The sequence below is a fragment of the Emericellopsis atlantica genome, assembly GCF_019669845.1.
Source record: "Emericellopsis atlantica unplaced genomic scaffold F5Z01scaffold_26, whole genome shotgun sequence".
NCBI lineage: Eukaryota > Fungi > Ascomycota > Sordariomycetes > Hypocreales > Bionectriaceae > Emericellopsis > Emericellopsis atlantica.
The window spans coordinates 276,474-299,641 of NW_025764728.1; the positions used below are offsets into that span (position 1 = coordinate 276,474).

Genomic DNA, 23,168 nt, shown 5'->3' on the forward strand with positions numbered 1-23,168 from the left:
TGAACTCCAATCGTCCGCTTGTCTGTCTGTCAGGCAAAATTGACAGGCGACGAACGAGCGTCGCGAATTCACGTTGGGGACCGATTACGTAAGGCCTGGCGGTGTGCCTGTTTGTCTGCGAATTAAGGCAGCCAGCCAGCGACAGCAAATCTTGCATTAATTGTGTCTGCATCTGGCAAATAATAGCTTAAGGCTCACCGAACACACCTTTTGGGACAGTCACACACACCAGACTTTCAGATTGTTGATGATTCACATCATCGTCCATGTCCACACTCTGATCCTCGCCTCACTTGGCCCTGTGGCTTGACGTGCGAGAGCAGGCGGTCCCTGTGGCTGCAGAGGCGATTTCTGATTGGGCGCTGAGTCACTGGGTCCTCCGAAATCCGCTGCTTCCACGATCACGACATCGACATGAACGTGGAGGAGACATTTTCACGCCTGTGGTATTTGATACCTGGACCATTCGGATATTCCAAACGTCGAGCTCCCCTCGAATCTAATCAATTGGATATTTTGAGACACCGTTATTTCGGTCATATTTGAAGAGACACTGTTCTTGGAGGCACTCATCACGCAGTGGCCTCTTCCTGCATCCAACTGCCTCGCTGAGGCCTTACTCACATTCGACGCTTATCAGCCTTTCTCCCAAGACATCCGTCCACCATGTCTTCACAGTCACAACCCCCCGCAGACGTCTCGCAAGGGACATCTACGCATCGTTACGGTCAGTACGCCCCCCAAAACCCCAAAGTCATTGGCTGCCGACATCGGCTGCCTGGATATGCCCCAAGCACGGTGACTGAATACCAGGAAGAAAGAACGCACAAGCAGCCTGAGAACCCGTTTGCTGCGCTCATTCCGGAGCAGCAGTTTGCCATCATACCCGAGTTCACGCTCGAGTCGGGCATTGTGTTGAAGAACGTGCCAGTCGCGTACACCGTACGAGGCACGCTCAACGCCAATGGCGACAATGCCATGGTCATCTGCCATGCGTTGACTGGCAGCGCCGATGTCAGCGACTGGTGGGGGCCCCTTCTGGGCGGACCTGGGCAGGCCTTTGACGAGACGCGCTTCTTCATTGTCTGCATGAACAGCCTGGGCAGCCCGTACGGCTCAGCGAGTCCGGTCACGGCAAAGGACGGCAATCCAGAGAATGGACACTATGGGCCCGAGTTTCCTCTGACGACGATCCGCGACGATGTCAAGTAAGTCATCAACGGCTAGGACCTGTATGTGTGCATGCGGGCTAATCTTCAAAAGCCTCCACAAAATGCTGCTGGACGATCTCGGCGTGAAGCAAGTTGCCGCCGTCATTGGAGGATCGCTGGGCGGCATGTTTGTGCTCGAGTGGGCGTACTTTGGCAAAGACTACATCCGGTGTATTGTGCCCATTGCCACGTCGAGCAGACACAGCGCATGGGGCATCAGCTGGGGTGAGGCGCAGCGCCAGAGCATCTACGCGGACCCCAAGTACGACGACGGCTACTACGCCTTTGACGATCCGCCGTCGACTGGGCTGGGTGCCGCGCGCATGTCGGCGCTGTTGACATACAGGAGCCGCAACTCGTTCGAGTCGCGCTTTGGGCGGAATATCCCAGACCCAGCCAAGGTGCAGACCATCAGCGGACGGGGGCGACCAGCGACGCCTGGCGAGGCGCACTTTCACATCCACAATGACGGCCACATTGTGAAGCGCTCGTCCATTTCGCGCACCAACAGCGAGAGCACGATTGGCAAGGGCGCGGCGCTCATTGAGCAGACCGTGTCGGCAGACCCCCAGTTCCGCGGACCCGCGTCGTCCAACGGAGGTCTGACGGGGGACGACGCCACGATGCCGACGTCGACCTACTTCTCGGCGCAGTCGTACCTCCGGTACCAGGGGACCAAGTTTGTCAAGCGGTTCGACAGCAACTGCTACATTGCCATGACGCGCAAGCTGGACACGCACGACGTGTCGCGCAACCGGGCGGCGACGATTGGCGAGGCGCTGGCGCAGATTGAGCAGCCGACGCTGGTGCTGGGGATCGAGAGCGACGGGCTGTTCACGTTTGCGGAGCAGCAGGAGATTGCCGAGCACGTGAGGGATGCGCGTCTGGAGCGCATCGAGAGCCCCGAGGGCCACGACGCGTTCCTGCTGCAATTTGAGCAGGTCAACCGGTACGTGCTGGGCTTTCTGAAGGAGGTGCTGCCGGACATTATGGGCAAGGAGGGCGTGACGCCCGAGGCGGTGTCGGTGGGCAAGCTCACAAAGTCGAGCACGTTTGGCGAGGCCGAGGTGGAGGACATAACAGCGTGGTGATAGTACTTGCAGCGAATAATTACATATTCAATCTATGTATTAGGGTCAGTAGACTCTTTTTGACTTGACTATCGAAGTCCCACGACTCCTGTTACGTGGTGTCCTTCTCGGACCGAAGGCAGTTCGCCGAATCAAGTGGGTCATCGGGTTGTCGAGTCCGGCGGGTCCCCGACTTCCGGGTCCCCGACTCCCCGGGTCGCCGAACTAATAAGTAAGATCAGTTGCCGTCCATAATTATGTAGACTGCCCTCGGATGCATCGCCAGGGACTGGGAGCTATCGATGTGACTGATGAATTTCCCGTTTCCCAAACAGAGCAAAAAAGCGTTATAGACTGTTGGACCCCCTAGTCCACCCTCTTTCCGTCGCTATACGCAACATACAAGGTTCACGGCCGTCTGTCTCCTGTAGTTTGCTGCACGCCTGTAAGTCTACACACCGCTGAGCGTAGGATGGCAATTGGCATTGACAAAACTAGCCCTGCTCACATTGACCGAGATGGGGGCTCGCGTGCCATCACTTACTTCGCCAATGAAGGCATCCATGAAGAACGGTGCCCGCCAGTATCTTGCGGCAGAACTCAAGGTCGACTTCCTCCTCGAGATACAACTGCTTCTCCTTACGTTCAGCACCGGCATCCAGGACGCCATTAGCTACCCCGACTTCCAGTGCTTCGCCTCCAACCAGACGGGCAACTCGGTAGTTCTCGCCGTAGGCCTCGCAGGCCACGCCGGAAACCTCTTCAGCCTCGGCAATGTCGGCCTCAGCCTCGGCATGTTCATAGCGGGCGCAATCATCACCGGTCAGATCGCCAATGCCGTCGGGCCTCGAGGGCGGGCATGGCTGGTGCTCAGTAACCTGGCGCAGACTCTCATGATATTTGGCGCCGCCGCGATCCAAGCCGTGACGCACGCTCGAGGAACGGGCCCCTCGGCCATGGGGTCGCTGACCCTGCTTGCTTTTGCGTCTGGCGCCCAGGTTGCCGCCATGCGGCCCTTTAGGATCCAGGAGATTACCACGGCGATGGCTACCGCAGCGTGGGTTGATCTCGTGATTGACCCCAAGTTGCTGGGTTTGAGAAACCGCCCTAGAGACCGGCGTCTGGGGTTTCTCGTTGCTTTGGTCGCTGGAAGTTTCGCTGGTGCGTATATGCGGACCGGCATCGGTTCCTCGAATGCACTGATCGTTTCGGCTTCGGGGAAAATGCTCGTCACTTTGTTGTTATTGCTAAATCGTCAGGAGCAACCTGCTCCTTAGTCTTGTATGCGAGACGATACATGTATAAACCCCACCACTTTGCCCGTAGCCTCTCAAGAAGTTAAGAACATACCGCTCTGTAGAACTTTCGGTGCAATTCCATGAAAGCAAGTATGCACACAGTGTGCCAAATCCCACGAATCATCGCTTCCAGCCCTTCGGGCCTGCCCACGTTCCCTCCACCATGAATTTGTAGTAGACCCAGGGGAAGAAGTCCTTCTTCAGGTGATAGAAAGCCCTCCTCGGGGTTCCTTGGTCCACAAAGGTGCCAAAGGTCTCGTGCGGCGTGCCTCCATACTTGAACTCTGCTAACATGACTTTGCCATACTCGGTCAGGAGCGGGCACGACGTGTAGCCGTTGTACACAGCCTGCAAAGGCCTCTTATCGAGCGAGCTCAGGAGGTTCGAAACAAGAACGGGTGCCTGCGCAGTGATTGCTGCCGCCGTTTTGGATGTCGGCAGCCCCGAGGCATCGCCAGCAGACCAGACGTTGCCGTAGGTGTTATGCTGCAGAGTAGCCTGATCAATATCAACAAAGCCTGACTCGTTCGCTAGTGAGCTAGCTTTGACGAAATCATATGGCTTCATCTTAGGCACGGCGTGCAGAAGGTCGAAATGCTTCTCTACTAGAGATCCATCTGGCTTGGCTAGAGTGGCAGTGTTCCCGTTGATGCCAACAAGGTCGTGCTCAAAAAGGCCGTCGACAGCTCGTTGCTCCCTCAACTCGTTGAGTCTTTGGCTGTATTTGGGGACGCCAAACATGACGGGCATCGCGGTGGCAAAGGTGATCTGAGTGTCGGACTTGGAGGGGTCACCCGGGTTGTAGAGACCAGCACGCCGCCAACCATCCAGTGCAAGCCACATGATCTTCTGAGGGGCGCCGGCACACTTGACAACCCCAGCGGGATGAGTGAATATCGCCTTGCCCTTCTTGAAGCTTGCAATGTTGCGGGCCGTCTTGTCGCATGTGTCGTAGCTGTAGATGGACGAAACCGGCGAATGTGGATCGTGTACGGCCTCATCCAGGCCTTTGATGCTTTTGAAGTCGACCTTGATCCCTGGGCAGACGACGAGCTGGTCGTAGGTGATTCGATGGCCATTGATGAGGTCGATTGTGTTTTGCTCGGGGGTGAAGTTCGAGACGCCTTGCGCATAGAGGCTGATCTTGGGATCCACAAGAGACGAGAGCCGTGCTCGCAGCTGTCGTTTGTCCTTGAGGCCGCCTCCGACCAAGGTCCACCCTGGCTGATAGTGATGCCACTCGTTTGGATCGACAATGGCAATGTCTTGGGCCCGGAAGGCACCTGTGCGCAGCAACTGGTGTCCTATAGTTAGGCCAGCGCTGCCGCCGCCAACTATTGCCACTTTGTGGCTTCGAGATGCCACGCTGGCAGAGTGTGATGCGGATAGGGTCGCAAGGTCTCGGGAGCCTGATTTCACACAGGTATGGGCGCCTAGCCGAAGAGCCTGGAGCATCGCCATGTCGGGTCAAGTGATGAGGTGGTCGTAGGGTGCTGCAAAAGACGGCAAGTAGTGCAGGCAGGGTTTGTTGGTTTGCACGAGGTGATGTTCAGGGCCTCGAAACTCTACTCGTTGATTCTGGAAATTAAAGCTCGAATATCATCATTTTGGTGTCATTCCAACGTATTGTGACCGGGGACGGGGGTTTCCGGGAATTGCTTCGGCGAGGTCGAGCACGGTCTGGGGCTTGGATGCCGAACACCACTGCAGTTCCCCGAAGCAGCTGCTACTTGACGTGTACTGCCACAGAGTTTCTACATTCCAACGCCAATACGAGTATTTAGCATGTTGCGGCCCGCTCTGCTCGTCTCAACTAATATCTGCCATTGTCTACATACGGAGCCTTCCCAGCTGCTACAAACACAACCACGACACTATGACACGGACCCTGCTCCTCCGCGCCAGACCTACCACACCTGCACGCAAGATCATCTCTACAAAGTGTTTACAATGTTCAATTCCCTCTGCGCGAGCAATTCATGTCAGCACAGGCAGCACTGCGCCAGTTGTTTCCAGAACTCCTTGCATGGCAAGTGGTTCCACCATGGCAGCTACTGGCCAGCTTAATGACAGGAGGGCGATCGAGTCAGCACGCTCAACTCAGTGTCACAACTGCTTCGGCAACAACAGCACAATCCAGCGTCGGAACCTTGCAACAGCCCCCACGATGATGCCGGAGCCCAAGGTGCACGAGCTCTTCGAGCCTGTCACTGGTTCGTGGCAGTACGTGGTCGCAGACCCTACCTCGTCCAGCGCAGTCATCATCGACCCGGTCCTGAACTACGACGCCGCCAAAGGCGTCATCTCGACCCAGTCAGCAGACGAGCTGATCAAGATTGTGACCGACAAGGGCTACAAGGTCGAGATGATCCTAGAAACTCACATCCACGCCGACCACATCACCGCAGCGTCATACATTCAGGCGACACTTGCCAAGGACCAGGACTACAAGCCACTGGTCGGTATCGGCGGTCGCATCCGAAATACGCAAAAGATGTTTGGTGAGCGATACGGCATAGCGGCCAGCGAGTACGAGAACGTGTTTGACCGCATGTGGGAGGACGACGAGGCCTTCAGCATCGGCTCCCTGACTGTCCGTGCCATCCACCTCCCCGGACACACGCCTGACCACATGGGCTACAAGATTGGCGGTAAGCCAGATTCCCTTTGGCGCTCCCGTACTACGTATGCAGAAAAGAGCCCTTGCTGATGGTGGAATTTCTTCTTCTTCTAAAAAACAGGCAACGTCTTTGTTGGAGACTCCATCTTTCACGTGGACATTGGTTCTGCCCGTGCTGACTTCCCAGGAGGAAGCGCGGAAGCGGTCTACAACTCGGGGCGGAAGCTCCTGGCTCTGCCCGACGAGACCAAGGTCTGGGTGGGACACGACTACCCGCCAGACGGACGACGGGCGCCCGTGCCGTTCGTGACTGTCAAACAGCACAGGGAGGAGAACAAGCACCTGAAGGACGGGACCCACGAGGCCGAGTTTGTCGAGACGCGCCGCAAGCGGGATGCCACGCTCGCTGCACCGCGCCTGATCCATCCGTCGCTGCAGATGAACATCCGGGGCGGGCGACTCCCTGCGCCGACGGCGTCGGGGCTTCGAATGGTGCATCTCCCTTTGCAGGTGCCCGACTCGCCATGGTGAGGACTGGAAGATGGTCTACAGAAACACAAGGGCAAACAAAGCGTCTGTCTGCCAATGTCTCAATGCTTGGTGCTGTATCTATTCTCGTGCCGTGTCATTATAGTCTCAAGTTCACCTAAGACAAGGTTTCCCAGTACTTTGTGCTTTTGCGTGTCGCTCTTCTGCCGGTCAGGGTTCTCCGGTTGTCTTGCTCCGTGCTCGGCGACCTCGGGCTCGGGGACCACCGTCGACAGACCAAGGTCGCGGCGATGCCGCAGTGGGTACGTATCCCCGGTCCCCGGTCCCCGATTGCCGGTCCCCGATCCCCGACAGCACTCTCCGAGCCCCAAATGCCAACGGATCATCGACGGGCTCGCCCAACGGTCCAAGGTGTTCCTGGCGTCCATCAGCCCATGGACGCTTCGTGATGTCAATGTTGCGGATGGTGGAGCAGTCTATGGCAACCGCTTCTAGCTTTGGCAGGCCCTTGGGCTGTGTCCTGCCTCAAGAGGCCGGGGCGGCATGTTGGTATACACGTGACTCTGCGGGAGGATGAGACCTATGAAATCCGGGCTCAGGGTCGGTGGCCCTGCGTACACAAAGCCTGATGATCAGGTTAGTCCGCTGCAGTCGTTCAAGATTCACTGCTCAGGATCCAGCGGCGTGCTGCCGGGGTTCTTCAGTGTCTGGATCAACACTCTGTAAGGCTCCTATCGCGTGTTGATGTCCGGAATGCCCAGCAGCACAGGGAGCTGCGTGCACATCATGGTGAGGCTGGCCGCCGTGATGAATTCCGAGACGGCAGGGGATGTAAGGAATGACCTCTACGAGCCACCCCAGGCGCAGTAAGCTAATGGCGAATGGGATCAGTCCGGTCATGAAGGGAAGAGACTTTGCGACTTCCACGCTCGTGTAGACACCCGGGCGAGCCTCGCGCACGTGAGCAATGATGCAAAAGATCATGCAGTCCGAAGCCGGCGTCTCAGACAAAAGCGACCTGAAGGCAACGGGGCCAGTCGACTGAGCACCGCCCTCCGTTCGGAAGCATCGCGTTATGGTTGATCAGATCCTGCAGCCACTCATCTTCCATCGGAGAGGGCGCTAGTCGTCGAGCGACGACGTGAAACAAGCGTCCGATGTGAAGATGAACATCAGAAGAGAGCGAGAATGATCATTCACTATCTGAAGAAGATGCTGATGCTAAGTAAAGACATGAGGAAGAACGCGATAGCGCGAAGATGCTGCCCTTTGAAGGCAGCTGTGGGCCGAATGTGCAGCCTGACTAAGCAGGGCAGTCACTGGCCTGCCAGCCAGGGCCGCCAGGCCACCCACCAATCACGAGACGCAGCCGACGCACGCTCCACGGCGTTTGTCGGCCCAGCGGCCCAGCGGACGGCAATGCCTGTCAAGCCTCAAGCCATGCGCCGAGCCGCCGCAGTGGCTCCAGTGCTGTCCATGTGCCATTCCCGATCGAGGAGGAAGCCAGCTCAAGCTGCTCAACAGCCGGGCTTCCATTCGTCTTCCATTTGAGGGCTTGGATGGTGAATGCTGCCCCCCCCCTTGACTCTGCTTCTTGTCGCTCGCACCATGAACCCGACTGGACTCTGACCCTCTGTCTCACCAGTATCCAGCGCATGACTCCACAGGCGTGGACCGACCAGCTCGTCGACCCGCCGCTAAACCGCCGACGGGCCCGTCCCATTGTTCTAGAGGCTTTCCATTCTTCTGTCGACCCTCCATCACGTTCTGCTTGGCATTTGTTTGATGACAATTTGTCTGCACTGCGCTGCACGTGTGGTGAGCATCACTTCAACGCTGCCCTGTGCGCCTCACTCTCCTCTCTGTCCTCTCCTGTCCTGTCGCCCGTATGAAGCGATAGAAGCGCCTCTTCCCCAGGCACATTGGCGGCGACAACCTCGCGTGTGTTTCTGGCCCCTCCCTCATCAACTCGCCCATCATGTCCAGCGACGAGGAGAGCCGGCCGCCGCCGCGCAGGGCCCCAGCGACGCAGGACCGCACCGTCGGAGGCAACACGGCCTTCCACAACTTCTACAACGACTACTCGCACATTCCCGATCCCAACCTGCGCCGTCGCCTGGCCCTGTCCGACATTGACAAGGTGCCCTTTGGCTGGTACCACGTGCGCGCCATCCTGGTGGCCGGCGTCGGCTTCTTCCTCGACTCGTACGACATCTTTGCCATCAACCTCATCACGTCCCTCCTGGGCTTGGTCTTTTGGGGCGGAGGCGACCCCGACGATGGCTATGGAGGGAATCAAGGGCACCTCCCGGGGCCCATCAACCAGGCGCTCAAGGCGTCCACGAGCTCGGGCATCATCATTGGCATGATCCTGTTTGGCTGGTTGGCAGAGTGCGTGGCCTTTCTCTCTCTCCCTCTCTCTCGTATGATGCAGTGTACTGACAAAAATCTCCAGCGCCTTTGGTCGTCGACGGATGTACGGATATGAGCTCGCCATCATCATCTTCGCCACGTTCAGCTGCGCCCTCGTCGCCTCCAGCCCAGGCATCGGCTCCGCAGGCATCATGATCTTCTGGCGCGTCGTCATGGGCATCGGCATCGGCGGCGACTACCCCCTGAGCTCCGTCATCACGGCCGAGTTTGCGCCCACCCGCTGGCGAGGCGCCATGGTCGGCGCCGTCTTCTCCATGCAGGGCCTGGGCCAGCTGGCCGCCGCCGTCGTCGCCCTCGTCATGACCGCCGCCTTCAAGGACGCCTACGTCCACGTGCCCAGCGAATCCGCCTGCGACGCGCAGTGCCGTCTCGCCGCCGACCGCTCGTGGCGCATCATTGTCGGCGTGGGCGCCCTCCCGGCCTGTCTCGCCCTCTACTACCGCCTTACCATTCCCGAGACCCCACGCTACACGTTTGACGTCCAGCTCGACGTCGACAAGGCCGACAGGGACATCCAGACCTACATGGCCAGCAAACACCCCAAGGACGAGGTCAGCGCCCTCCCCACGCACACACGCCAGCACATTATTGCTGGTCCGACGCTCGACGCGCCGCAAGCGTCGTGGCGCGACTTTGCCACCTACTTTAGCGAGGGCAAGAATTTTAGGGTCCTCGTTGGAACCTCCATGTCGTGGTTCTTTCTGGATTTGGCCTACTATGGCCTGGGCCTCAATAACAGCATCGTCCTGCATGCCATTGGTTATGGGGACGGGGCCAATCTGTACGACAAGCTACACAACCAGGCCGTGGGCATGATTATACTGGCCTGCGCAGGGTCCATACCGGGATACTGGGCGGCTGTCTTCACGATAGACACATTTGGGCGCAAGCCCTTGCAGATTGGAGGGTTCCTACTCCTCACCATCCTGTTCAGCATTATTGGCTTTCGACTGCACTCGTTGAGCGAGACGACGCTTCTAGGACTGTACGTGATTGCGCAGTTCCTCTTCAACGCGGGCCCGAACACGACGACATTTATCGTCTCGGGTGAGTGCTTCCCCACGAGATACCGGGCTCTGGCCCACGGCATATCCGCGGCCATGGGCAAGCTGGGCGCTGTTGTCGCGCAGGTCATGACCATCCCCATCCTGGGCCACGGCAAGCAAGACGGCTGCATCGGGAACGCGTGCTCTCCGCATCTCGATCGTCTGCTGCAGCTGTTCGCGTTGTTCATGCTCCTGGGCACCTTGGTGTCGCTACTGATCCCGGAGACCAAGGGTCTCACTTTGGAAGAGCTGGCGGGGGAGTCTCGCACGTCGTATAATGCAGGCTGTAATGGCAGTATCAACCTGGCCCCTTCGAGGGGGGTTTGGAATCCATTTTCCGGAGGGCAACCCGCTGGCTTCGCCTATCCAAAGGCTCACGCGGCCACATTTGCAAAAGGGACACGCTCACGAGGCACTACCAACACGACGTGTGGGACACGTGACAGCATACGACGGAGACGAGCGCCGTTCTGGAGGAGCAGGAGACGGGCGCGCACGAATAGCAACGACACATCCGACATTGTGCTCGATGCTAGGATCTCGGCGGCCGCGGAGAGCCCCATGCCACCCGCGACACCGATGCAAGGCATGGGCGTGTCCTCAATACCACACCAGCAGATGCCCATGTGGGGAGCGGGCTGGGGACGGATCGACCGCGGCACGCCGACGGTGGAAATGGACGAGGTGCGGCTTCACGATGTTGGGTCGCTGCTCCCTTCGCCTAGGGAGTCGTTGACGTGATGATACATGTAGGGGGGGTCTGTTTTGAGCGCTTCACGAACTTGCATACATGATGATACCACTTAGACTTTGGCTGGCACATGTCGAGATGAATACGATTTGTAGTGATCACAGTGCTATCTTCTGACCACTCGATATATGTCCTACTACTCCTGCCCGTCGACTCGAAGTCGACCGTGCTCGTCCCAGGACACGCAAACATCCCTCGACCACAGGGCAAAAGCCTCCTTGTCGGGGACCACCTTGGTCGTGATGGCAAAGACGCCTGTGGCCAGCCAGACCTCCCTCGACCCGTCCCTGGAGGCGACGCGATACTTCAAGCACGGGATAAACGTCCGCTGGGACATAATGTTGGTGTTGGGATCGGCCTTGAGCACCAGTGGCTCTGCTCGCTTGTCCTGAACCGCGCCAGACAATCCACTGCTGAGGTCGCGGATACCACATGTACCAGCAGCCGATCTTACGAGGGCGCCACGATCGCTTCGACAGAACCCTTCGGACACGGTCTCGAGATCTGGCTCCGGCATTTTAGGTACGTGGTAGCCTTGCCGGGTCAGCGCTGGCACTGCAAATCCGCCATCCACGAGCTGTATTGCCTCATCCAACAGCGCCGCCTCGGCAGCCAGTGACCACATCAGTCGATGGACACGCAGATGCCAGCCGGGGAAGTGTGCGCCCAGTGGGATCAAAGTCGTCTCGACGTCGAGGTCAAGCCGGCTCCATGGGTGCCACGTGCTGACCAAGGCATCGACCGACTCCTCGCCGACAGACACGCACTGAAGCCTCGCGTCGTCTGGCCTGCATCGGACCCTCCACGACTCGCCCCCGTCGATGCTGAGACTCAGCGTGCTGTCGGGCGCGATCTGTCCCAGGGTATCGCTGCCGCAGGGCACGCTGAAGCCAAAGGTAGACGAGTACGCAAATTTGCAGTACTTTGCATCCCTGGCCTTGTGCGGCTTGGTCGTCATCTGGCCGGACGAGAGGAGGTAGTGATGGCCCGGCCAGCTGTCAATGACCTGACGCGCTGGCCAGATGGTGCGCGTCATGTTTCTGAGGCTCAAGGTGAGCACCGGATGCGACGCCTCGTCGACCTGCCAAAAGGCGTGCTCTGCCGGTAAGAGAAGCACGACGAAGCTCTTGAGACACCAGTACACCGACTGAGGCGAGTTGTAGTCCTCGCTCAGGTACATGTTGGGATAGGAAAAGCCAATGTTCAGCGTGCCGTCGACGTTGAACATGTCCTCCTGCCCACGCCACCACCGCAGGTGACGGAGCAGCATGCCCTTGAGCATGGCCAGCCCCGACGCAGGCCACGCACCGGACGCGGCGGCTGCCGCCCAAAAGGCACCCATGGCGAAGCGGTAGGTCATGCTCCGGCCAAAGGGGATGGCAGACCCGTCGGCGTCAAAGTAGCGCCAGTAGTCCTGGGCAAACGCAGACGCCCACTGCATGTACTTGTTCTTTCTCTCCTTGTCGGCGTCGGGCCCAAAGCGGACGTAGAGCAGCTGCGCGAACTGCATGGCGAAGCTGCCAGAGTAGTAGTCGGCTTGTCTCCTCTCGTCGCCCCATGCGCCGTCGCTCGACCAGCCATGGCCCAAGTAGAACGAGTCCAGGAGGGCAAAGTCGGCTTCCATCTCGTGCTCGACCTCTTGTGGCGGCATATCTAGGTGCTGTGTAAGCGTGACGCTGACGAGGATGCGGAACCAGCGCCAGTTGTTCGCTGGCATGGCCTTGCCGTACATCTGGGCGAGCCATGTCCTTAGATGTCCCTTGCCCTCCTGGCTCATCCGGCCAAGGATCTCGTCGGGGTAGCCCAGTATCGCCAGACAGATACTTTCCGTCTCGACCATGCGCTGGTCAACGTCGCCAATGTCGCCCCAGTACCCAGGCGCGTCGACACGTACGCCCTCCTCGAGGCCCTTGATCCAGGTGGCGAGGCGCTCGTCATCGTGCAGCTGGACGACGGCGTGGATACCGAGCAACGGACGCGCAAAGCCCTCGAGCTGCGCGGCGACGTCGTCAAAGGCGGCGCACGTCGCAGGGCGGATCTTGGTCCGGGACGGGTGGGACGTTGTGTGAGGCTCCAAGGCCTTGATCAGACTGTGTAAGGCTCTGAGGAGGTCAGAGCGCGATTGCATGGGGTTGTCGGTGAATCCAGCGAGCGGCGGCATCTTGAAGGCTGCGTGGCTGCCTATCAGAGTCAAGTCAATACTGTCCTTTCTGCGTACTATGCGATATCACACGACAAGGGTCTGGGGATGGTCTGGTGGAGAGCTTCTCCAACGCTTCGGTCTTCGGGCTATTGCGCGCGGAGCTCGACACAGGGGGCGGGTCGATGCCGATCCTATTGATCATAAACGACCGGTGTCGTTACTGAAGTCTTTGGTAGGCCCCTTTTTATGGTGGCTCGGTTCATGATAGTGGAAGGACTGATTGACTGAGCTTCTCACAGAAACAGCAACCAACACTCGGCGAGGATACTATTATGCTCGACGATGAACAAACAACTACCATGGCCCAGCCTCAAACTCGGAGCCAAACATACCGTCATCGTAGCTAATGATCCGATCCATGTCTACAAACTGCTGGTCCATGAGGAGCTGCGAAATCTCGCCAAGGTTACTCGTAGGAATGCTCGCTCTACGGTACTGACTAGACTGGCCTCTTGGTCCATCCATGGCCTGCTGAGCGGGATCGATTGACGGAGGCGGCTGCATGCTGCGTGTGGTCGGTGTCGCCATACCCAAGGGCGCACCATACGTTGCCCTGGCCGACGCTCTCGTGCGAGTCGTCGTGGGTGGGCGATATTCCTGTTGTGCCGTCTCGTCAATCTCTCCAATATAGCCGAGAACGTGGATGTGGAACGCCCCGTCCCCCAAGCAGCGCTGATACAGATCTCTCAACTTGGCTGCATACTTTGACGCCAGGTTCCACGCAGCATCCATGTCCACAGCGTGAGGCCCAGCCCACCGCTGAGCCATAATGTCTAGACTCTCGAGGAGGAGCCAGAAGGCCGGGGCAAGGGGCGCCACCGCCATCGCCGTCGACTGTCCATGGCGCCACTGGACAAGGCAGACCCGGGAGGCCACGTACAGGCAAAACGCAAACTGACTGGTGACAGGAACTGCTGGGGGCGCATTCTGGAGGTAGTTGCGTGCAATCGTGGCAATCTCACCGGCCGCTGCCTGGCACGTGTGGGCGCTGCAGTGGCTGGGCAGCCGGTCCTTGAACGGCCATGCGGGCAAGGGGAAGGCGATGGGCTGATGGAGCAGGATCATGGAGGCGTTGTGCGTGATGTGCGCGAGGGTCAGGTTCGGATCCATGCGCGCGCGCTGCGAGGACGTGTCGACCTTCCACTTGTGCGGGAGCAGCATCTTCCAGTGCACGAGGCGCAGATCGAGCTCTTTGAAGCGCGTGAGCCAGCGTCCCAGGTCGCGCTGATCGCGCATGTTGACTCTTTGCTGCAAAAAGTACGTCGTCACGCGGCTCAGGGACTCGGTGGCCTCGATGCAGTACGCGAACGCACCCACTGTACTCATATCCACGGGGCTGGACGCGGTGCCTGGCGAGGTACCCGTCTCAGAGGGCGTCTGGACCTCGGGGAGGAAGGCGATGGGGTTCCCGATCCGGGCAGCCGACTTGTCCCAGATGCCAAAGTACGGGGTTGTCACTTCATCTTCCTTGCGCCACTTGATGCCGTCGCAGGGGAGCCGGCGATGGACGTCGTCCGAGGTCAGGCTCGTGTTCCAGCCTGTCGTGACAGAGCACAGCCTGTCCAGGTTGAAGGCGTTCCAGAAGACGCGCCGTCGCTCCTCGACTTCGGTCCAGTCCTCAGGGGCGGGTAGGGAGATGCAGGGGCGCAGGAGAGTCTGGCGCTCTGCGTCGTCTTCGTCGCCTTCGACGGCAAGCTGGAGGTACTCGACGCTGCGACTCAGCGCGCCGACAATCGGCCATGCGCGCGAGGCCATGCCGCAGCCAATCTTGTGGGCGGTTCGTTCAGCCAGGTGGACACGATAGAATAGGGGGGAAGACTCACGTCGTCAAACGCAAGCATGATGAGTGCTTGCACATTTTCCACCGACAGACTCCTCATGGCGACTGCGATCAGGTGGTCTCGTGAATCGGAAGCGTGATCAGGACCAAGTGTCCATCTCTTGGAGGCTTGCTCGTCTGGGATGAACTTGGCTGCGACCAGTGTCATGGCGTGGAGGACGATGCCCAGTTCCAGCTGCTCAGTATCCGCAGCAAGACGACGGCGCAGCCGAGCCTCGTGAATCATAGGGATCCACGGATGCACATGCGTAAAGTAGGCCTCCAAGACAGAAGCGAGGTCATCATCAAGCGGAAGACGGTCGATGTGGATTGCATCCGTGGGAGGCGCAGCGAAGGACTCCAGGCGTCTTCTCTTCTGGGGCCGACCAGAATCACCATTTGAAGATGACGGCGTGTTGTACTGGTTTTGCGACTCATTGAAGCGTTGGAATTCCCGCGCAAAGAAGGCCAAGGTGTTGTATTGTTCATGCTGGTTGTCGTCGAGGTGAGTAGGGAGACTGGACTGACTCTGAGTCTGGGCGCCACTGGCACCGGTGGACTTGTGGACGATGTTCTCGAGAGCGTCTACAGAGACAGGTCGTCAATGAGTTGACCAAATGTTGTTTCGTCATGCCAGAACATACCCAATCTCCGATGCAGGGCATCAATGGCCCCGGGCTTGATGCCAGGCTTGGCTCGCTTCGTCTCGTAGACGCATCCACTTCCTGCCTTACGACACTGCTGACATGCAGGCACTTCTCGAGAGCACTTGAGCTTTCTTCGCCGGCAGCAATTGCACGCGAGCGAGGCTTCACCACTGGCACTCGCCTCATCAGCCGGGGCGTGGCCAGCAGGGGGCTCGCCTGGGCCCGGGTCGTAATCCATCAATTTGCGAGAGTTGCTCCGACAGACAGCTAGGCTGCTAGCATTACGTGAGAGATACAAGGACGCATGGCTGTCGCGCGTCCAGGGCTGGTCATCGCTTCGGGGCGGGGATGCCTCTGGTTTAAATGCATTGGCCCGGGGGCATTACCCCGAAGGCCGAGGACTGTGCTCAACTGGAAGATTTGCGTCTACTCGCGCTATCGCCCCAGTCTAATACATTTACAAGGGGCATTGGTTGCGAGTGGTGGCAATTATGAGCTGGTCATTATAGTTACTCATGGCATTGGTTCGTTTGGGTACATGAAGACGAGAGAAGCTGCCGGCCACAATGCTGGTGACTAACTGACGATGCGGAAGCTTGTGATTTTATTATGCTCACTTGAAATGCCTGAGCATAAAACAAATCTCTTTGACACGCAGATCCCACGTCTGCCTCGAGAGCGGACATGTTCATCTTGTCAACAGCCAGACTAGGCCAACCCCATATTCAACAAACGGTTGCCAAACTCGACGAGATAATAATCCCCATAGACTAGTCCGTGGTCCGAGTAACGACGACGAGCATTCTCATTGTTGTTCGCCGTCCCATTCCTCAAGAACCCATCAAATCTGGCGCCCTCGACCGAGTCGACCACCTCAAGCCCCTCTGCTTCCTGTTCAGACTGGTCTGCGAACCGCGCCGTGTCCAAGGACAGACAGACATCGAGCGTGTCTCGGACAATCAAGAGAGAGGCGTCCAGAAAGTGGCGAGAGAGGCCATGCCTGCCGACGCCACGAAGCGCCTGTGACAGGATGAGCATACCGTTGGCTGCGATGATGCCCGCTGACGAGTCCCGCAGCGGACGCTCGGGGTTCACGGGCGCATCAAAGTCCCACAGCGGGACATGACGGCCCATTGTCTTTCCTCTGCCGTGGCGGTCAGGCATCTCGACGCTCGACGGCGCCGTCTCGAGCCGGTACAGGAAGTATTCGGCAACTCCGCAGGCCACGTCGAGGAACTCGGAATCCCTCGTCCACATGTAGGTCTGCGCGTACCCCAGGATAGCCCAGGCTTGTCCACGTGCCCAGATTGAGTCGTTGGCGTATCCTTGCGCTGTCCAGCGAAACTTGAGGGCGCCAGTCTTGGGGCTGATGTTACCGACATGGCATGTCGAGTACATCTGGCCCCGGTACCGCCGTGTCAGAGACGGCTCGGGTGATTCAGGCCTCAGGTGCGTGTCCATGAGTGTCTTTGCGTGTGTCGTGGCGATCTCGGCCAGCCGGACATCGCCACTGTGGGCGGCCGCGTAGTATAAGAGGTCCAGATTGCAGAGGCTGTCGATGATGACGAGGTTGTTATCCTCCATGTCGGTCACCGCGATCTCCTTCTTTAGAAGCAGATCCCAGCTGCGGATAGCCCCCGACGTGGACACGAAGCGGCTAGCCAGGCTGCGCGCCGCTTGCACAATGGACTCGAGGCTGCGTCGGTTGCCCGTGAGCTCCCAGTCCCTTTGCAATGCGGGCATCACGATGAAGCCAATGTCGTGTGTGTCTGTCCGTAGAGACATGGCGTGCAGAGGGTCGGACCACGCCTCGCAAAGGGTTCGCAGGTGAGGGTAAAGGCGTCTGCTTGTCCAACGGCCTTCACGGAACATTGATACCTGCGGGTGCCGGATGCTCCTCTCGAGCAGAGCGTACAGGGTTCCTGGAAAGAAGCCGCAAGTCCAGAACTCGGGCTCGCGAAGGTCGTATAGACCAGCCCGAGGACCAGACTGGGGCACAATCTCTGGGAAGCCACGCGGAGTCCTGGCCACGCCATCTGTGTATTGGACTGTGTCGAGACCGTCTACACCAACACGATAGGTCTTGGCTAGGAGATTCTCGTCAAATAACTCGTGAAGAAAGGAATGCAGGTCCTGGAGCTTGGCACTGAGGTTCCTACTCTCCCGGTCGATGAGAAGAGGGCTGTCTGACCATGATGTCTCGCTGTCGGGTGTTGTTTGACTGGGTGTTGGATTATCCGGTGCCAGGTATGGGGAAGCGGACGAAGAGCTCGATAGACTGGTCATATTGTGAAATGAGTGTGCTAGTTGAAGAGCTGTGGGATACAGTTCATGTTAGCTTGTGAAATTATCGCTGCTCCTTGCTGTCTTGTAGGAACCCAACTCCCCCCTGTCTGATCAGATCTCATCACGGAGCATCAAAGAGACAAATATTGTCTGTGACCTTGTCCGTGACCTTGTCCGTGACTCCGACATGTTCATCTAGCACTCGGAACCTTGGGAACGGGCATTCTGCGGCATCAATCATGGTTGGCGTGGCTCCATGTAAGGGGCTCGGGCTATCAACATCCCCTACCCCGAGAGACTTCCTCCGACACGCCGACCTCCTCCTTCTCTCTCTCTCTCTCCATGGATTAACCCCAGAATCCTCCCCGCATCTCTCCACAGTCCGCACTCACATCCAGTGGGACCACTCGGACTTCCGTGCGTACCCCAGGTCTATCGACGGTCCGAGCTGCTGAACTTAGATGCCTCCTAGGACGATCAAGCCAGCGTCCATACGGCCAGCGAGGGGTTAAAAGGACGGGCAAACGTCCCTGAAATCGTCTCCAAACTCCTATGCCCGACTTCAAGTTGCTGGATCACTCATAGTCCAAATTTACCCGTCGAAAATGACGGAACCACAGAACAAGGCCAGCCTCGAGGTCGCGCGAGACACTGCCTTTGTGGCTGACGATGCTGGTCGGGACACACTAGCCAGCATCGCCAACAATGCCGCCACTCCAGCTCCAGAAACCTGTGAAGAGGATGGAAAGCAGGAACCCGTCGTCAGCAGCGCGGCTGGCAAGAAGCCCCATCGCTCTATGTGGTTGGCTTGGCTGCATCTCTTTGACTGGTATCCCAAGCACTATCCCAAAGAGGAGAGACGGTTGCTCTTCAAGCTCGACTGTGTCATCATGCCGGTCGTCTGCTTGGCTTGTAAGCTGCCCGTCGGCATAATACGCGAAGACCATGGGCTGACGGGTGCGCAGACTTTATCAAGTGGCTCGACCAGGTCAACATCAACAATGCCTACAACTCAGGCATGAAGGAAGAGCTCGGGCTCGAGGGCAACCAGTAAGCAGCCGCCAGCCATCCTCCACAACATGAGCCAATACGCTGATCATTCGACAGGTACTCTCTCTTTGGCACATTCTACAATATTGGGTACATGCTTTTCGAGATCCCCAGCATGATGATCATCTCCCGCCCCAAGCTGGCCCGCTTCTTCATGCCCACCATGGAGGTCTGCTGGTCCGTCCTGACCTTTGCCCAGTCCCGCATCCGCAACGAGCGCGATATTTACGGCATGCGCTTCCTGCTGGGCGTGCTCGAGACCCCCGTGTCCTCGGGCTCCATGTACATCCTGTCCTCGTGGTACCGCGGTGATGAGCTCTTCAAGCGCGCTGGCGTCTGGTTTGTCTCCAGCAACCTCGGCTCCTTTATGGGTGGCCACCTCCAGGCCGCTGCACACGCCGGCCTCGACGGTGCCTTGGGCTTGTCTGGATGGCGGTGGCTGTTTATCATTGGTAAAGTTCTCCTAGCGGGCTTTGCTTTGCAATGTTTAATCCACTGACGGGCACACAAGACGGCTGCATCAGCCTTCCCATCGCCTTTGCTAGCTTCCTCTTGTTCCCAGGCATCCCATCTGGCAACAAGCCCTGGTGGCTCACGACAGAGCAGCACGAGCTGGCGAAGAGGCGCATGTACGATGAGGGCGTCCGCCCGAGCCGCAAGATTGGCAAGCGCATGCTCAAGCGCGTCTTCACCCACTGGCACTTTTACGTGGCGGTCTTGACCTACATTTTGTGCGTCTTCTCCTGCTCTCCTCCATTGCATCCCTTTCCCGCTGCTTGCGCTGACAGACTTTCCGCAGCTTCCAGTGCAGTTCCTATGTCTCTGGTCAGATGATCCTCTGGCTCAAGGACCAGGCGGATCGGTACGGCACCTGGAGCGTTGAGGAGATCAACATGATCCCCACGGGAGTCCAGTGCATCTCCATTGTCTTTGGCATCCTCGCCACGTCGCTGGTCATGGTCTACCCTTTCTGGGCCGTCATGAGCGTCGTGGCCGGCGTCCTGTTCTTTGCCAACGCCTGCTTGCTCGTCTGGGACATTCCCACCGGCCTCAAGTGTAAGACGCCCATCCACTGACCGCCTTTTGTGCTCGACATGCGCTGACCACCGCAGTCACGGCATATTACATGCTAGGTTTCAACTCGTGTGTCACGCCCATACTCTTCCCATGGGTCAACATGGTCATGAAGGACGACAATGAGGCGAGAGCATTCACCACCGGCGCCATGATGACCTTTGGCTGGGTATTCTTTAGTTTCTGGCCTATTACCGTATTCCCAGTCCTGGAAGGTAAGCTCAGACATTCCCTGCACCATGGCCGAGCTGACCCGAAGTGTAGCACCCAGGTGGCGCAAGGGCTATATCATCAACACAGTCTGGGTGTTTATCTGGTGGTCGCTCTTCATGGTCGGTCAGTTCTTCTGGCACCGCGACCTCAAGGCCAACAAGTACGACATCAAGTTGGAAGAGCAGCTAGAGGCGAAAAAGGCGCCCTTGGAGACGGGGCCCGGCAGCTCAGAGCACATCGAGGCGGGCGACGAAAAATGTCCCCGTCTTGAGGTGCGTTGAAGAGCTCCCGACTGGACAGTAGATGGGGGTGGAGGTTAGTGTGAAGCGTGCCGGCCAGTTTGCTACGATTTACTGAAGGACGTACAACTGATCATTCTCCCCGATTCATCGTTACAATCTACATGTGCATTAACTCTTGTATCTCTACAGACAGCGATCTGGCCCTTCCCCTTGTCGTCCCTTCTTGCTCTGACAACGTGACATCGTCCACCCATCATGCATCACGCTCACCACAGGACCTTCATCAGAAGCGTAGAATCTTCAGGGCCTTGTTCAGACCGTCAATTTCCCGCGTCAGCGCCTCACGGCGGTCGCGACTCGTGACGTCCTCACCGGCCACTTCCTCGAGTTCGGCAGGCTTCATCTGCAGAACGAGCTGGTCACTTAGCACGGAAAGGGGGCTGCGAGGCCCAAGGAGAAGGCAATGGTCCACCACCTGCTGGCAGACAACGTCCACGAAGCGGTCGCGCGCAATCTTGTAGTACTCATGGAGTACGTCGTGGATATCCTGACGCGTCTTCTTGATCGGGTCGTTGCCCCCAATGTGTTTGTTAAAGAGCGAAGTCAGCTTGTCTACAACGGCAGTGTCCGAGAGCACATAATTCTGTTTTCCCCAGCAAAAGAATTTCTTCTCCTCGGTATGCATGTTCTTGACACGCTCAGTCTTGGTGCGGGCGAGAGCTTTCTCAAACGCAGGGTTGTAGGTCATTGCCCGCCCCTGAAACTCCACGCCGAGTAGGAGCTCCGTGTGCTCCATGGCAGCTTGGTAACGCTGCAGCAGCTCGTCGCTGAGAAATATCCACAGTGAGGAGCGGATCGTCTCCTCGGGGCAAGCTACCTCGAGAATGGACTTGATGAAGTGATGTACAACGAGGATAGCATTGGATACGTGGGCTCGCGTCAGGGGCCGCCACTTCTTGGCCTGTTCCTTGAAGATTCCTGACACGACTTCGGCACCAAAAGTGCCCAGCTCGTACCCGCGAGACGCGAGGTACTCGTCTTCAATGTGTTGAAGAATGTCGTCCTCTAAGGGTGAAGTACAGTCGTAAGGGTCGGCCAGCACAGTCTCTAACTCGCCCTGGTCGTCATTGGGGATGGCAAAGGTGCAGTCGACGTAATAGAACTCATCGCGGATGCTTCCCCCTTCAGACTCGCCGTCCTCAGAGGCGGACATGCTTTCGCTGCCTGGCTCAAGAGTCCTTCCATTACCATTTACCGGATGGGCTTTCAGGGGCGATGTCGCACCAACAAAGATGCGAGTATGTCCTGCTCCGTACAATGTCTTGGAGAAAACTTCATTGAGCTCGCGCATGCGGGTGATGAGCTTCAGGTCAGGCTGCTCTTGGAAGACAGTGTCGCGCGTGTAGTACGCGTCCAGAGCGTAGCCCTTCAACTGAACAAAGCGAGAGGCGACCTTACCGAGCAGAGCCCTCTGTTCCTCTGGGGTGGAGTGAGACGCACCCATCGCTTCCAAAAGCTGCTTCTTGGCCTTAAGGCGGGCGGCGATTTCCTCTTTCACCTTGGGAATCTCACTCTTCGTGCGGCTCATGAGGAGCCCTTGGATACGAGCGCGCAGTGCTGGGATGCCCAGCCGATCATCGGGGAGGGCGCTCCAAGGATGCTGTGCAAAAAAGGCCTTCTCCTTCTGATGGCGCTCCTCCATGTCGGTGGAGCTGTCGTCCGCGCCTCGGTTCTTGACCACGCAATATCCAAGAGCGAGATCACGGCGCTTTCCGTTGACAAGGTCGACCACGACCTTTTTCGTGGCCTCTTCGACGGCCAAGTCGGGCTTGGTCAGGACGCCTAGGGTCCTTTTTCCCTCTGGGTCTGCGTCCGCAGCGTACCGCAGAATCTTCTGATTTGCGATATCACCATTACATGGGACCACGGCCAGGATGATGGTGCGCGACTCGCGAATGTACCCTTCCACCATGGTCTTGACCAGCTCAATGTCCGAAGTCGTCGTGAGTCCAGGTGTTTCGTTCTCAAACATGCCTGGGACATCAATGACAGTGAGATGCTGCTCATTGGGGCCGCTGATCTCCACGCGGAGGACGTCCTTGCTGAACGCACTGCCAGCCTTGATCTTATCTTTGCCGAGGTCGATTCCCATGATCTCAGCTGCCTGTTCCCCACGTTAGCATGCGTCGACGTGTCATGACGGGGTGCTCTCCTCACCTCTTCGAAAATGGACTCGAACCCATCGTCCTGGAGTGTTTCGAGAGTGCGGCGGAACGTCTGTGCCCTCTCTAACTTCTTGGGGTCTGGGGAGTGCGGGACAATGGACACTGTGACGCTCTGGCTGTCCTCGCGACGACAAATGATTTCCGTGGCATGGCGGGTGCACAGGCTCACGGAACGAGGGAGGTGAAAGCCAGTCAAGGACTCGAGGACGCTGGACTTTCCAGCGCTTTGATCGCCGACCACCACCATCTATCGCATGTTAGCTGTGGGATATGGGAAGCGAGACTTAGACATACCTGTGGCAATGGTACCTGACCCGCGATCCCGAGCTCGCGCAGTTTGTCGATCTTGTCAAGCAAGGTTCTGCTGCCCAGGCTGCCGCCCGAATCGACAGCACGAGAACTCGTCATGTTGGTGGCAGGATGTAGAATCGCTAGATTCGGAGGAGAGCTAGATTCTGCGTTGTTTCGCGGGAGGAATGTGTCAAGCGCAA

General features: G+C 58.1%; 10 protein-coding genes across 10 annotated transcripts; 5 read left to right on the forward strand and 5 right to left on the reverse strand.

Moving 5' to 3' along the window:
• The first annotated feature begins 174 nt into the window (after nt 1-174).
• Nucleotides 175-2,370, forward strand: F5Z01DRAFT_663195 (Alpha/Beta hydrolase protein). Its single transcript, XM_046264020.1, has 3 exons — nt 175-727; nt 818-1,208; nt 1,264-2,370. Exons 1-3 carry the CDS (start codon nt 667-669, stop codon nt 2,300-2,302), a joined length of 1,491 nt encoding a protein of 496 aa, XP_046115541.1. The 5' UTR covers nt 175-666; the 3' UTR covers nt 2,303-2,370.
• A 154-nt stretch (nt 2,371-2,524) lies between these two features.
• Nucleotides 2,525-3,629, forward strand: F5Z01DRAFT_272954 (uncharacterized protein). Its single transcript, XM_046258692.1, has 2 exons — nt 2,525-2,726; nt 2,780-3,629. Exon 2 carries the CDS (start codon nt 2,800-2,802, stop codon nt 3,556-3,558), a length of 759 nt encoding a protein of 252 aa, XP_046115542.1. The 5' UTR covers nt 2,525-2,726; nt 2,780-2,799; the 3' UTR covers nt 3,559-3,629.
• Nucleotides 3,582-5,334, reverse strand: F5Z01DRAFT_273066 (uncharacterized protein). Its single transcript, XM_046258694.1, has one exon. It carries the CDS (start codon nt 5,038-5,040, stop codon nt 3,700-3,702), a length of 1,341 nt encoding a protein of 446 aa, XP_046115543.1. The 5' UTR covers nt 5,041-5,334; the 3' UTR covers nt 3,582-3,699.
• Nucleotides 5,335-5,749: 415 nt separating this feature from the next.
• On the forward strand, nt 5,750-6,730 carry F5Z01DRAFT_683205 (beta-lactamase-like protein; the record flags this gene model as incomplete). Its single annotated transcript, XM_046265827.1, has 2 exons — nt 5,750-6,230; nt 6,321-6,730. 2 exons carry the CDS (start codon nt 5,750-5,752, stop codon nt 6,728-6,730), a joined length of 891 nt encoding a protein of 296 aa, XP_046115544.1.
• Nucleotides 6,731-8,453: 1,723 nt separating this feature from the next.
• F5Z01DRAFT_272960 (phosphate permease) lies at nt 8,454-10,981 on the forward strand. Its single transcript, XM_046258693.1, has 2 exons — nt 8,454-9,079; nt 9,144-10,981. Exons 1-2 carry the CDS (start codon nt 8,667-8,669, stop codon nt 10,906-10,908), a joined length of 2,178 nt encoding a protein of 725 aa, XP_046115545.1. The 5' UTR covers nt 8,454-8,666; the 3' UTR covers nt 10,909-10,981.
• Nucleotides 10,833-13,247, reverse strand: F5Z01DRAFT_273256 (uncharacterized protein). Its single transcript, XM_046258695.1, has one exon. It carries the CDS (start codon nt 13,077-13,079, stop codon nt 11,055-11,057), a length of 2,025 nt encoding a protein of 674 aa, XP_046115546.1. The 5' UTR covers nt 13,080-13,247; the 3' UTR covers nt 10,833-11,054.
• A 168-nt stretch (nt 13,248-13,415) lies between these two features.
• Nucleotides 13,416-15,825, reverse strand: F5Z01DRAFT_627356 (uncharacterized protein; the record flags this gene model as incomplete). The annotated part of the gene is made up of 3 exons (XM_046261536.1): nt 13,416-14,816; nt 14,945-15,525; nt 15,663-15,825. The coding sequence occupies 3 exons, from the start codon at nt 15,823-15,825 to the stop codon at nt 13,416-13,418; spliced, it is 2,145 nt and encodes a 714-aa protein (XP_046115547.1).
• A 209-nt stretch (nt 15,826-16,034) lies between these two features.
• Nucleotides 16,035-17,957, reverse strand: F5Z01DRAFT_272938 (unsaturated glucuronyl hydrolase). The gene has a single exon (XM_046258691.1). The coding sequence runs from the start codon at nt 17,871-17,873 to the stop codon at nt 16,296-16,298; it is 1,578 nt and encodes a 525-aa protein (XP_046115548.1). The 5' UTR covers nt 17,874-17,957; the 3' UTR covers nt 16,035-16,295.
• Nucleotides 17,958-18,478: 521 nt separating this feature from the next.
• On the forward strand, nt 18,479-20,491 carry F5Z01DRAFT_683210 (major facilitator superfamily domain-containing protein; the record flags this gene model as incomplete). Its single annotated transcript, XM_046265828.1, has 7 exons — nt 18,479-18,785; nt 18,839-18,923; nt 18,981-19,375; nt 19,435-19,654; nt 19,723-19,979; nt 20,036-20,212; nt 20,262-20,491. 7 exons carry the CDS (start codon nt 18,479-18,481, stop codon nt 20,489-20,491), a joined length of 1,671 nt encoding a protein of 556 aa, XP_046115549.1.
• Nucleotides 20,492-20,735: 244 nt separating this feature from the next.
• Nucleotides 20,736-23,085, reverse strand: F5Z01DRAFT_627197 (P-loop containing nucleoside triphosphate hydrolase protein; the record flags this gene model as incomplete). Its single annotated transcript, XM_046261529.1, has 3 exons — nt 20,736-22,616; nt 22,670-22,924; nt 22,972-23,085. The coding sequence occupies 3 exons, from the start codon at nt 23,083-23,085 to the stop codon at nt 20,736-20,738; spliced, it is 2,250 nt and encodes a 749-aa protein (XP_046115550.1).
• Nucleotides 23,086-23,168: the final 83 nt, after the last annotated feature.

Excerpts from the sequence above, each read along its gene's own strand:
- F5Z01DRAFT_663195 (XM_046264020.1), top strand. The coding sequence starts at position 667 with ATGTCTTCACAGTCACAACCCCCCGCAGACGTCTCGCAAGGGACATCT. Across the intron at positions 728-817 it reads GACATCTACGCATCGTTACG|AAAGAACGCACAAGCAGCCT; the intron begins GTCAGTACGCCC and ends AATACCAGGAAG. Across the intron at positions 1,209-1,263 it reads ACGATCCGCGACGATGTCAA|CCTCCACAAAATGCTGCTGG; the intron begins GTAAGTCATCAA and ends AATCTTCAAAAG.
- F5Z01DRAFT_272954 (XM_046258692.1), top strand. The coding sequence starts at position 2,800 with ATGGGGGCTCGCGTGCCATCACTTACTTCGCCAATGAAGGCATCCATG.
- F5Z01DRAFT_273066 (XM_046258694.1), bottom strand. The coding sequence starts at position 5,040 with ATGGCGATGCTCCAGGCTCTTCGGCTAGGCGCCCATACCTGTGTGAAA.
- F5Z01DRAFT_272960 (XM_046258693.1), top strand. The coding sequence starts at position 8,667 with ATGTCCAGCGACGAGGAGAGCCGGCCGCCGCCGCGCAGGGCCCCAGCG. Across the intron at positions 9,080-9,143 it reads CTGTTTGGCTGGTTGGCAGA|CGCCTTTGGTCGTCGACGGA; the intron begins GTGCGTGGCCTT and ends AAAAATCTCCAG.
- F5Z01DRAFT_273256 (XM_046258695.1), bottom strand. The coding sequence starts at position 13,079 with ATGCCGCCGCTCGCTGGATTCACCGACAACCCCATGCAATCGCGCTCT.
- F5Z01DRAFT_272938 (XM_046258691.1), bottom strand. The coding sequence starts at position 17,873 with ATGACCAGTCTATCGAGCTCTTCGTCCGCTTCCCCATACCTGGCACCG.